This window comes from Ammospiza nelsoni, chromosome 2 (genome assembly GCF_027579445.1).
Source record: "Ammospiza nelsoni isolate bAmmNel1 chromosome 2, bAmmNel1.pri, whole genome shotgun sequence".
Classification (NCBI taxonomy): domain Eukaryota; kingdom Metazoa; phylum Chordata; class Aves; order Passeriformes; family Passerellidae; genus Ammospiza; species Ammospiza nelsoni.
In genome coordinates, this window is record NC_080634.1 from 48,511,296 (window position 1) to 48,525,156 (window position 13,861).

The 13,861-nt window shown below is 35.5% G+C and overlaps 1 protein-coding gene across 4 annotated transcripts in view; it reads left to right on the forward strand.

The window, feature by feature from the left end:
• The window catches only part of SGCG (sarcoglycan gamma), a 105,972-nt gene that overhangs the window by 68,282 nt on the left and 23,829 nt on the right, over positions 1-13,861 (forward strand). For all 4 annotated transcript variants that reach the window (XM_059493683.1, XM_059493685.1, XM_059493682.1 and 1 more), the window contains one exon: positions 9,979-10,098. In XM_059493683.1, the coding sequence (XP_059349666.1) occupies positions 9,979-10,098 (120 nt within the window). The remainder of the gene's footprint in view (positions 1-9,978; positions 10,099-13,861) is intronic.

A 13,861-nucleotide genomic window follows, 5' to 3' on the forward strand; every position in this document is an offset into this window, starting at 1 on the left:
GAAAGGTCTCTGCAAAGGTTACCCTTTTTCCTTGTGTAAATATCTATTGATAGTTGCAAATCAATTTTTGAGAAAATACATTTAAGCAGACATCCTAAAAAAATTCAAGTTCAAAACTCAGACATTTATCTTTTACTATCTGTGGTAGCAGTAAAATACATCGGTTTACTTGGTGAAATCAATAGATCTAGACAAACATAATTGAGAGATCTTGGCAGAAAAAATAACCTGACCTTACTCTTTAAATCATATTTTTAAGGCAATAATGGCAACAATATGTGTAAGCCATGACAAAATTTTTCTTAGCTTTGTTACTATTTTTCAACCTTTATTTGACATTGGAGAAAAATCTAGCAAGTTTTTCACACATTTTTACAAGGTCCTCAGGCAGCAAAGCATAAATTCCTGCTCATTTAACTGTAGCCTAACTTGATATGTTTAAGTAGTTTACTAAATTGGGATCCAGCAGACCATTGATGAGCAACTTTTCAGTGCTGTTGAGAATGTGTAACTTCTGTGACAACTCCTGTTTGAAGAATTACCATTTCAATTCATATAATATTTTTCAAGCCTCACTGTTTTCAAACAAAAGGAAAAAAATGTATAAAGGAGCCTGTTATTCCACTTAAAAATGTATAATTATACAATTTATCTCACTTCACTCTTTAAATGCTTTCAGATTCCCTTTTTTAAATTCTGTCAATCATAAAGATCTGCATGACTTGTCTTAAGAAAATACTGCTAAATATTTATCAAAAGGAGTGTGATAAATAGGTGTGTAGCATACTCATTTTATATGCACAAGCCTTTGCTAAAGAGTTAATATCTTCCACAATTGCCAATGTGCTGCAATTATGTCTTAAAACTCTAGTCCTCTTATAAATAAGACTAGTTGCAATTGTGAAGAAGTCGTATAGATAAGCTTGGAATTGTTCCAGAGATGACAAAATAATATAGCATCTCTCACAAGATTATAACAAAAATACCTTTTAACTCATGGAAATTGTGATTCAAATGATCTTTGAAAAGAATTTAATAAGTTACTAAGAATGATTTAAATACTCAGTCTTCAACAAAAGTAATTCACACAAGAGACGTGAAACAAATCTTTACTTGATTGAAATACCCCCTATGAAGATAATAGGCACATATTATGCATTCCTTCATGAATCACAGATATACAAAAAAGACATAAAATGTGAGCAAATTCCAACATGATTACTCTGGCTTTAAAGCTTCTACATGCCTCTCAGTTCGTCTGCATGCAATACCTCTTGGAGGAGTTGTGTGGACATTGTTTTTTTAAATCAAAACGCTGTAGATGTTGAGTTTTGTACTGCAACCCATAATTACACTGCTTTCAGAAGTCTCACTAAATGCAAATACTTCAAAAAGTGCTTGCCAGGGAAATGATAATTTCAAAATAATAGGGACCATAATTAAAGAAAAAAAGACCAATTACATTCTTCATTCTTTTTTTTTTTTTTTACTTCAGTGGCTCCCTGGATGACAAAAACACCCATTTTATTTTAATTACTTTTTACAAATAAACAAACAGGAACAAAACAAGGCATAAAAGGAAATAAGATTTTATTTAAGGGAAATGATGGCTTTGTTAATATTTCTAGGAGAAATGGGACTCCGAAGGATGTTGGCCCACAGACAGCAAGGAAGGAATCTAAGCAAAGCATAGTTCTGGGAATGTACAGGCTTAATAATCATAGGGAATTAAGAAAGTTGTGGAGAGAGTTGCTTATATGCAAGGCAACAATGTGTACAAAACAGATAGTGAATATTTTCATTAGAATAGCTCCTCTCCTTAGAATCATTAATACAATTCAGGTGTCATTGTTACAGCTTGCTAATCAACTTTCAAAACTGAAATATCTAGAAGTTTCTTTGGTAATCCACAAAGGTGTTAATTATGATTTCCAAGATTTCTGTTCTTAACCACTTCAAAGCCTTATTCAATCTTAGAATAGAAGAGCAATGCAGCACTTTTGATTTTATATCCAGAGCAATAATAAATCAACTTAGTGCAAAAAACTTGTCAAACTTTTTCAATATTGATTTATGATAAATATATTATGTACAAAAGAAACATTTAGACTATATAGTGAATTATGAAATCTTTAAGAGCAACATTGGTATCAAATAGTAAATTATGTTTTACCTAAGTAAACATAAGCGTCTGTGTACAGCTTATCAGCAGATGAAAATAATACAGTCAGCTTTTGCAGTTCTGGTTCAGTCATTGATAGTAAGTCAATAAGAGCAGCATGTTTGCAACTGTCTCTGCTGAAAAGTAGGACCAGATTTTTAAGATATCTGTCTTTAAATGATTTTGTAAGGAGGTTTCAACCTACAGAAGATCCTAAATTCTCCTTGTAATATGTCTTTTCCAGGAGAAAATTTAAGAAAAAAAAATTAAACTTTTTTAAAAAAAGAAGTTTCCAAAGTCATGAAAGTTTTGTGAGAGCAGATTCCAGTAGAATGGGTTGCTGATCCTTGTCCTATTTCAATTTTTTACACCAAGGAATAGTAACATCAGTAGCTTAGGTCAGGGGTTCAGTTTAAAGTGTCTAAAGCTTGTAGGAATTTATTTAGATAGTTGGATTATGAAGCTGTTCTGCATTGTTAAGCATGAAATCAGCTTCACTCAGAAAGCATGGGAATATGGTGAAAGTCAAAATGGCTTATGCAGTGTGAAAAGAGAATTACAGTCAAAATTCTGCTTAGAGACTATGTCTCTAACATTAACCTGAACAGCCATTACAATGTGAGTATATGTGCTATCTCTTTTTTCAGACTGGAACAACATTTTGAGGAAACAGATCAGTGTCAGTACCTGATACATTGCTTTAGCACTGATAATTGCCATTTAGAAAACTACTGCTTTCCAAAATCAAATCATGTAAGGGTTTATCAGCATTTTAATATTTCTTTTCAAGTTATGGTAGTTTTTCATAAGAGGCATAGGAGGAAGAAAACAGTGCTAAGGAAGCATGATCACTATAAGAAGAGTTTGATCTTGTTTTCACAGGGAAAACCCTGAAGCCAGTTTCATAAACTTAATGACATTGTAAAATCATTTAGCTTTTCCTTCTTTATTTTTCCCAGAAGTCTTTCATTAAAAATCCCATTTTTGTCCAAATAAATTCTTTCTTATCTCTAAGATAAAAGGCAGAACGTATTCCTTGAAGATCTTTGTCTGCAAGATGATTATTTGCACAACTTTAATTGGTGTCCAGCTGGGCTATAAGAAAGGAAGATACAACATAGGAGCAATTAATAGAAGGATAAATCTGAAAATTCATTGAAGTATTTTTGAGGTGATTAAGAATTTCTATGATCAAGAGTTTAGAGTATTTGTTCGAAGGGGATTAAAGTAGGAGTGTTTACTTCCTAAAGTATAAAAATTTTAGGTAGCAGTGAATCTGATCGTATAAAGACATACATGCTAGTTTATGTAAAAGTAAAATTTGGTTAGATGGATAAGATTTAGAGAGTTGACAGGTGGCTGCTAAAACATTCTACAGACTTTTTGACCAATTCTCCTTTTTAAGAGAATATGCATTAAATGCACATGCTTTTTAATATGCATTAAATGCAAATGCTTTTAGTCTTTGATTAGACCATTGAGTATTTGAATGTATATGATGTTGAAAAGAATTAAAACAAATAGCAGAAAACAGTAAGAAATATTCAAGATATGTTTAAATGAGACCTAGTTAAGCAAATCAAGCAGCAGTTTAATACTTAGACTCAAAGGAAAACTATCCTCTTCTGAAAAAAAACACCATTGATGGTCTAAGCACCATGTAGAGTAAGATGCTTACAGTAGCAAGATATGCACACCCTGTCCCCAAATATGATAATCTTTGTGAAGAAATTCACAATGATGTTCACAGTCAGACAGACTGACTTAAGCCAGAATTAAAACATCCTCTAGCAGTTAATCAGATAGTTAATGTGAGGGTGGAGGGGCACTGGAACACCATGCCCAGAGAAACTGTAGCTGCCCCATCCCTGGAAGTGTTCAAGGCCGGGCTTGGATGGAGCTTTGAGAAACCTGATCTATTGGAAGGTGCCCCTTCCCATTTCAGGGGATTGAAACTACACATTCATTAAAGTCCCTTCCGACCCAGACCATTCTATGATTCTATGATGACATGCATTGCCGACTTGTTAAACAGGACAGCTTCACATTAAGGGAAAATTTAACCTGGTCCAGAGGACCTGAATCCTATGCTGTCACTTTTCTTCTCAGTCTAGAAAAGGATGTAATTCTACAGAGCTTTTTTCTGAAAAAAAAACTGCTAGTATTTGGGAAGCCATTTTTTATTTGGAAAATAACCATTTGGGGGATACTTGTCTGTCATCAGAGAGCAATCACTCTTCTGAGTAGCTTCATTGTCTCTTTATTCTAATGGGAGGAAATAATTAAAAATAAGTCAAAAAGGGGGAAATATTAAAGATGTTATAACCTTCTCAATTTTAAAAGTTTCAATGAATTTGCAATCCCAAATATATTTTGGTTTCAGTGGTACAGTAATCATTAACATAAGTAATGGGGTGGTAATTGGAAGGTAATAGTTACTGCTAAAGATGAGGATAGTTTCTGCACCAAAAATAATTGAATTTTTGGCAGTGGTTAATGCTAGATGAATTTGTAAAGTTAGCTTAAAGTGGCTGAAATTTACTGAGATTATAATCTAAGATAGAATTTGGATAATTAAGTACATCTAAAATCCTAGTCGCTTCAAATGCAACAGCAGTTTTGAAGCCTGATGGCAGCTACTGCCCAAAGGAGGAGCCACACCCCTATCTTTGTGCATCAGGTGTGCAGAACACACCCTTAATCCTGATGGGCAGCTTGAGCATGTACCTGCAGTGTAGCCTTGAGCACTAGGAGCACACTGGGCTGCACCATCCCTCATCTGGGAGGCGGAGGCTGCAGCTGGAATGCTGTAGACCCTCTCCAGTGGGATGGAGCTGCGAGCCATCCAGGGAGCTGCTCAGATCGCCAGGGAGTGGAAGCAATGAAGTGTAAGAGTCTGAAGAGGTTGTGTTTGTTTAACCTGCAAGAAGAGAAGGCTTAAGGAGAGCTTCTAATGGGCACCGGGTACTAGGAGGGCTAGAGACAAAATAAATCATAGAATCATTAAAGTTGAAAAAGACCTCCAAGGTCAAGTCCAACCTTTGACCAAATACCACCATGCCAACTAAAGCATATCACAAAGCGCCACATCTACTTATTTTTTCAACACTTCTGAACCCACTTCCCTGGGTAGTTTGTTCCAAGGTTTAACCACTCTTTTAGTGGAGAAACTTTTTCTTAATATCAAACCTGAAGCTCTCTTGGTTGAGGCCATTTCCTGCTGTCCAATCACTAGCATGAATCCAGACTTGAGGTGCACAGAAAAAGGGCAAAAGGCAATGGTCATGGTTTGCAGAGAGGCAAAATGCAACTGCATAGAAGGGGTGGGTGAGACTCACCACTCTTCCATGGTTAACCATGGGAACAGATTGCTCAGGGAGTCTGATAAATCCCCTTCCTCAGAGGTGTTAAAACTTCATCTGGACAAGACCCTGAGCACCTTTATCTAACTTCCAGCCGAGCTGACCCTGCTGTAGTTAGGAGTCCGGACATAGAGAGGTGACCTCTGGCTTGCATTCTTCTGTGATTCAATCCTGCCCAGTCTTCACCTGACACACTGGAAGGGTTCACGTTGCTTACAGACCCCATGTCAGACTTTCTGGTCTGATATAGAAATCCTGGACACTCTAGGACATCTGAAATAAGCTGAAGGCCAGGCAGAGAACACAAAAGAATGTATAAGGGTACTAGACAGCAGTTGTGAAATGAATGTTGTGAAATTAATCGTGCTCCATCTGTATAGCTGATCCTCTCACACTGTCCTCTACCCAGATCCAGTAGGTAGAATACTGCTGAAACACAGTGCATGAGTTGACCTTATGAAAATACACTCGTGGATTTCTCTTTTTTTCAAAAAAAAAGAAAAGGGGAAGAAGAATATCCGTTATACAGACAATAAAGTACTCACTTAGGAATAAGAGATCAGCTATCCTCTCTGCATAGAGGGTTTCATATTATCATGCCTCATCTCCTTTAGTATTTTCCTTTTCACCTTATCTGTCTGAGGACTGTATGTTTCAGCTTTTCCTGTTGAAGTTCTTCATGCAACAAAATTTGGATTCATTAAGCCTGTGAGAAAAGGTGACCAATTTTTTAAGATCTCTAGACCTGTGTTCAATCACAGATCACAACAAAATATAAACAGTGGTGACAGTAAGGCACTTTTACTTTGATCTGAGAGGGCATAATTGTTTCATCCATTGCATAAAAGGAGAACTGAGAGAAAAAGGGGAAATAGGATCAGCAAGTGTTCTATTAATGTATTAGAGTTGTTGTTCAAACCTATGAGAGATGTATGTTACAGGCATAAAATGTGTATGTGCAATGTGCACATTCCCTGTAGTAATACCTTTGTTCTAATGAAATACCATACCTTTCCATATGAAAATATACCTAACTTTATGTTTCTGAAAGTAAGGACTTTACATTTATTGGTATTGTATTCTATCATACATGGAATGAGAACTGAATCTGTAGGAATATTACATTTTTAATACCCTTTTAATGAGATCTTATTTTAAGTAAGGTGCTTTAGTTTAATAAAAATTAACTGGAAAAGGAAAATGCATAGGAATATCAAAGAGCAGTCTGGACTTTGGTTTATACCCAATACTTCAATGATTCTAGGTGGTAGGAGAAGAGCAAAACATACAGAGTAGCTGACAGCCATAGGTTAATTAGAAATGGCAGATGAAAAAAGAGAGTAAGAAAATAAAAGATATTAAATTACTTAGTGATAGAAGTAAATCCAATGTTGGAAAGCCTTTTCTTCTGAAAGATCTAAAGACACAGTAAAAATGCTTAGTAATTGGCAGAACTATTTGAAGAGTCTGCCTACTGCTAACATGTAGGCAGACTCTTCAAATTTCAGACTCTTCAGATTTCATTGGTATTAAGCATTTGCAGGTATTTATTTTATGGCTGGCCCTGTTTTTGACAGAAGATCCTTTGCTGTCTGGTACATCTATATTTGTATTGGCCTGGAATTCAAAGGTTGTGTAGCAGTAGAAGACAGTTTATTAAAACGCTTTTCAACTGAAATGGAGTCACTAAACAAGAGCTTCCTTCCCCGGAAAATCTCTAGGGATGTAAAGAGTGAGGACAAATGAAAATGAAGACTGTTTAGCAGTATGTCAGTTTCTTTTTGGTAAAAAAAAGTTGACCATTTAAAGCAGCATCCTCAGCGTCAAGAGGTATGTGATGTGAAGATCACTTACAAGGTCTGCTTCAGGACTGCACTGAAAGGAGGAAACACACAGAAACAATAGGCAATAATCAGCCTGATATGCAAGAATAACCCATTGACCTGGAAATTCATGTGACACATCTCACAGCAAGCAGAAGACAAATATTGTCTATAACCTGCATTCAGTCAGGTTGCATTTTTAATCATAGGATTTTATCAGCAAATATGATTATATAGTATTAGTTGACTTATACGTAGTTAATATGCTAGAGTGTTAAACAAAACACATTTAGGCATTAGGAGATTACACTTTCAGATACTGAGTTTGGCTGCTGTTTGTGAGTTGAAAATTAATCTCACTGAGATTATGATACAGTTAGTGTTATTGAATATAGCTAGTTTATGTGTATTGTGGAATACCATTAAGAGAAATTACTTGCACCTTTTCATTACATAAACTTTTTCCCATTTAGGTGAAAATCTATTCTTTCTTTTTGAAACCCTGAGATATCTCATCTCTAGCATGAATAAAACATATGTTTGAATTTTGTTTACCCTATCATTGCTTCTTAAGATTCAAAATACATCAGTTATTATTCATACCATTCTCTGATATTGAAGATTATCTATAGGACAGTCCTTGTCTCACATTAGTGGGGCACTTGTGTTAAGAAAACTGTGGACTTGAAGATTCTTGTTAAGGATTTATTCAAGTGTGCAAGGTCCAGGATCAAACAGTCTGAATGCAAATCCAGCATGGGCAAGGGACGTGAGTTGGAGTTCCAAAGAGAGACAAGTTGAAGTAGCTTTGGAAAATACAAAATGTTCAGTAAGTGCTCTCACACTGCCTGCAGAGTTTTTCCTTAATTAAGCTAGCTTTTAAAATCATGGAGTTGGATGAATGGGAAGGATGAGGGACCAGCCTCTGCAGCACTGGTAAAGTTGATATTATCCATTTTACTCAGGCCTTTGATTTGTTTGAAAACACAAGGATCTATCTACACTACATGAAAGGCCAGTTGCATTATTGTTGCTGGGCACAAACAGGAACAATCAATCACTAACCCATAAAATGACTCAGGTTGGAAGGGACCTTAATAAAACCTTAACCATGATTGTCTAGGAAACCATTGACAGGGATCCATCCCTGCCTCACTTACCCAGAACTGTTTCTTTTGCTGTAAAAAAATTTTTAAAAATACTGTTTAAGGCCTTTTCTCTTGACAAAGGTATTTTCTGATCTCACTTTTTGCAACATACTTCTCAGAAATAAAGTCTTGGGCCTCAGAACAGCTTTAGAGAAGAGCCATATTGGGGTCCATAAGACTGTGCTTGGGTGCACATGTGCCACAGAGCATAACGTAATGCAGAGCTCAGCCCTCTATCCTCCTTATTCAGGAAGAATCAGTATTGGGTTTTATGCCTTAAAATTGTTGCCCTCGTTTAGGACATTATGGCATCTCTAACTCTTTCTTTGTGTTTGGTGGACAGTTAAAATCAATGTTTTACATCTGCTGAGTGAAGCAATAAGCAATATGTATGGAGCCTCATGGTGTGCTTCTGTCATACCAGCTACCAACCAGATTTTGTCAAATGCCTGCATGTATTTAATGCCCCTTTCACATAAGAGCTAAAAAAAGAAAAAAATCCCATTTCTTTTGAGAATTACTACCTGAAATATATTTAACATTTATGGGAGCAAACATGGGAAAACAGGTTCTTAATGGGAAGGAAGCAGTTCAGTGCCTCTCAGTCTTGTGGATAGTCTGTGAAATACATTTATTAAAAATTGCTGAAAAGGAGTCTGAACTGCATTGACCATTCTCTGTAATTTTAATTCTGAACATAGATTTATGATGACAACTCTATGTAATAGATATTCAGGCTCGATGTGGTGTGAATTTTAATTGATCAGGTTGTTAGAACAGGGAATATTAAGAGTTTGATTTTTGTCTGCTTACCAAGCCAATATTGTAGAACAGGATGTTTTAGTGAATTTTGGATCTGGAAGTATGCACAGACTCTCTTGCTCATACTATTTTCATTTTTGGAGTACGAGAATCAATTGCAAATATTCTCTTAGTTTCTTGAAACCCTTAAGAAAATGATCAGTAGCATTGGTTAGATAAGTGGAGCCAAACTGGCATCTGTTAGGAAGAGCTGAGGTCCTGCTCTTACATGGGATGTTTGTTATTTTAAAGCATTTGAGACTCCCTAATGAAAAGGGATGATGCTGCAAAGACTTTGATAATTAGTTTCTGTTTCAAAAAAAAAAAAAGAAAGAAAAAAGAAAAAGAAAAGATAGATTCATTTGATCAAAGCAGTTTCAACACCAAGGACATGAATGTTAGTCTGGATCAATTTGTGTGGGATTTTCTAGATTCCCTGGAAACCCAACTACAAAGGAAGACTCCAAGACATGGTTTTGAACAACAAATTATGTCATGTAAATAGACTTAACAAATTTCAGAACTTATAAGTTCACTATCCTTAGAATATCTGAGTGCTTCATGCCCTTCAGTGTACTTAAATGAGTCACTACATTGTTAACACACCAATTAAAATTATTAATTTATATATAAAATTGAAGAAAAATGATGAAATTATTCCATTATTCTACTGTCTTTTGCAGGTCCTAAAATGGTAGAATTCCACAGTCAGCAATTTCAGATCAACTCAAAGGATGGAAAGCCACTTTTTACAGTGGATGAAAATGAAGTTGTAATTGGCACAGATAAGCTTCGAGTCACAGGTTTGTAACGGTTTAAAAAATGCTCAGATAACACTCATATGAAAGGCACAATAAGAATGGCATTTTTAAATAAGTTATTATGTGTGAATGCAAGTTCTTGTTTTACCTCATTAGGAAACAGAAATATGACCTTTTTCTAATCTAAGACATTTATATATGTGTGTGTGTGTATATATATAAAAAATGTGTAAATATTCTATAAAATGTGTAAATATATGTGTGTTTTATTTTAAAGCTATTAATAGCTGGAACTGTAGTGGTCCATCTTTTTATGAATTATTTAATGTTTCCAGTGCTCACTGTCTGAAGCTGAAAAAATTCTAGGTATTCCATTCTGAGTAGTAATGGTCTGATCTGTGAAACTTTAGGGAGAGAAATATCTCTGATATTTTTGTAAGGTTTTATCTTTCAAAGTGAAAGCTACTGTATTTCTGTTCTGTGAGTAGCACATATGTCACAGGAAGATATTTGTAGTATATCTTAAATGTCAACTGTCAAGAGAAAAGTTTGTCTTAGGCTGTTTCTTCAAATCATTGAAGTACTCATTTACAAAGTAATATGTCAAAGTTATCACATGAAAAGCTACTTCCTTTCATACAACCTGATAAAGTTAACCTTCATTTTCTAGGTGGCATTAAAATAGATACATCAAGGTGTGATTTCTCTTTTTGAGCAGAAGAATCAATCAAAGGAAATATTGAAATTATTCTGTAATTTCTTTTCAATTAATTTTTTAATATTTTTTACCTGATTGCAACTGCCATGTTTGGCCTTCCCTAATTACTAGTCCTCTGGAATCTTGAGGTCTTCATTTCAATGAATAGATTCATATTATTTCACTGTCAAAACTATAAATATGGTAGTAACTGTACAATTAGTGATTCAAAGCCAAAGTTAAGTTATAATAATTGTGTTAATAAATTTTGTTTACGCCTGAGGGTCTTATCTTAAGGTTTTTTACTTTTTAACCTAATTGAAATTACAACTTTTTTTAACCAGGAAACCATATCAAATAATTATTGTTTGCCCAAGGGATGCTAAACTTTAATAGAAAAGCATGTTTGACAAAGATATGAAAAACTGCATAATTGTTAACTGATTTGGAAAAGGTCTGTCTCTGCTCAAAGTAAGTAAAAATCATTCATACACGAGTTGAAATTGTTATGCTAATATTAATGACTCACTCATCCAATATTAATCTTTCCAGTGCATTGATAATTATTTACTTCAGCAGATATTGTCCTAAGACACATTGCCTGGGTATTTTTATACTGTAGTAAAATTCAAAAGCAAATACATTAAAGTCAGTGAGGTTATTTCAGTGTAAAATTAATGTAAGTGAGAGGAGATTCATGCCTACTTTGCTTCAAATTAATTTATTAAAATTGTGATTTAAATGATACTATTAGCATGAAGGAGAAATTATTGTGATTTTAATGATACTATTAGCATGAAGGATAAATTAGTACCACTAATATATACTGAGACTATTTTTAAACATCTTAGATAGAGAATTAAATCAATGTGAAATAAATTTTGAAAAGTTCATACCATAAAAAATAGATGATCCTTGGCTTAAAATACACAAAGAATATTTTGCAGTTTTTTATGTACAATGTAGTGAACTATTTGATGTTACTTCTCCTTATTTATGTGAATGATGAAAAGCTCAGCAATGATTTTTAGAAAACCTGACAGTTTTCAACTAAAATATAATATAGCAGACAGCAAATGTGTATGATTTGTGATATTTCAAGACAAAGGTAAATGTCTAAGAGTAATGTAATCCAACCCAACACCTACAATTTCCTACAATTAGTATGTTTCAACTCATACTATTTCAGTCAGACATTCTGTGGCCCCTGTGTAGAACAGAACAGTGCAAATCAAGGAAGAGCAAATGCCTGGGGAAAGCCTCAACCAGGAACGTGCCTCCGATACCCTGCAGGGTCGCTGGCAGGTCTGGGTGGTCACACTTCCCTGGAGCACAGAGAGATGCTGGCACCGGCCCCGGGCAGAGCTCTTGTGCCCACCTAATGCTCTTCTCCGCTTTGGGGAGGGTCCAGGGCTTGTTATCTCCCTTGGAGGAGAGTGGATACAGGCTGAGCTCACATGCTCAAACATTAACATCCAGCTGCGTGTGACACCACATGGTATCACTTTATCTCCAGGAGATGCTTCCTGAGATTGTGGCAGCTGGAGGCCAGGCAGGACACACAAGGGTGTCCCAGATGACAGTAAGGACATAGGAGGAGGCAAAGAAGCACTGCCTTTGGCTCATCTGTGACATCTACATCACAGACACATCTCGGTGTATATGAAACTGAAGCTGGGTTTAGCCCTTTGTGAAAATTACTGCTCCTGAAGGAGCATGGACAAAAACTGCATCCTCTTCAATATTATTTCAGTAAGGACCTGTGTTTTGCAGGCATTTATTATGTTGCTGTGGCAGTACTGAACATCCATGTTTTGTTCTGGGAAGGTTTTGTACATTCAGCTGGCACTGGTGACAGTGAAACCACCTTGTAACTGTATTGACTAGTTCTATAATGTCGTCATGGCAGGCTCATAGAAACATAGAATTTTAATGGTTAGAGAAGATCTCTAACATCCTGCCATAAACCTAACACTGCCATATTCACCTCTAAATCACATCCCCAGGTGCCATACCTGTGCTTTTTTTCCTTAAAGGAAAGCTGGCAGGGCAGAGAGGATCAGTTTTTTTATGGAGAAACATATTTCTATCACCCTTTCTCCAGTTTACTACTTGCCCTTCTGCTTGTTTGTCTTTTATAAAAATCCCCTGGAGTATTTGCTCTGTTCTGTGCAAAGGATTTCAGTTTGCGTAGCTAATGCTGAAGTGCAATGTGACAGTGTGTGTTTAATTTAAACACTTCTGCTCAGAAGGTAAGTTAAGTAGGAGGCAATTTGAGGGTATGAGTAAACATTCTGTTAGGCTTTGAAAAGGCAAATGGTCCTCGCTTGATAGGGTGCGTGGGGTGTTAATGAATCTTGCTGGCTTCAAACCTGTCATTGAGAAAATTGGAATCTTGTTCTTGTGTATTTTAGGAATAAATTACAATATCTTTATAAACAGTAGCCTAAAAAATAGTAAATATAGTAACAGTCATATCACAGTTAAACTAGGAAATGAAGACAGAAAATCAATTTAGGACCATTTTCCAAAAAAGGCGGCCCTGAGATTTTTTTCTTTTAGTGGCATACTGTTAAAACTTAATGCTGTTTGATGAAGAAGCTTTACTCATATTAAAGCCAAGGTTTTATTCGTGCTTAGAGGTGAAGGCTCTAGAATATGGAAATAAGCCTTTTCATTCCATTTTACACCATCTGGCCACCGCCCAGAACATTAAAACTGATGTTTGCTGTTCTCTTTCTTCCATTAGCCTCTATTTCCATGAAACTGATACTATCTCTGTAACCACTTCCTTGCTTTATAGAATCATGGGATCATAGAATCACGTACATTGGAAAAGAACTCTTGAGATCACCAAGCTGAACCATTAGCCCAACACTGCTAAGTCTACCACTAAATCTTGTCCCCAGGTGCCACATCTGCACTTCTGTTGTATCAGTATATCCCTGCAAAATATCTTAGCTGTATCAAATTAGCATTTTCTGATAAACATTTTTAATTCCTTAAGCTGCAGAATATTCTTAATGAACATGAACTGAAATGTTAATGAAGCAGGGTTAATGCTCTGTCTGAATTAATAAATTTTATATTTTCCAGTATTATATTCAT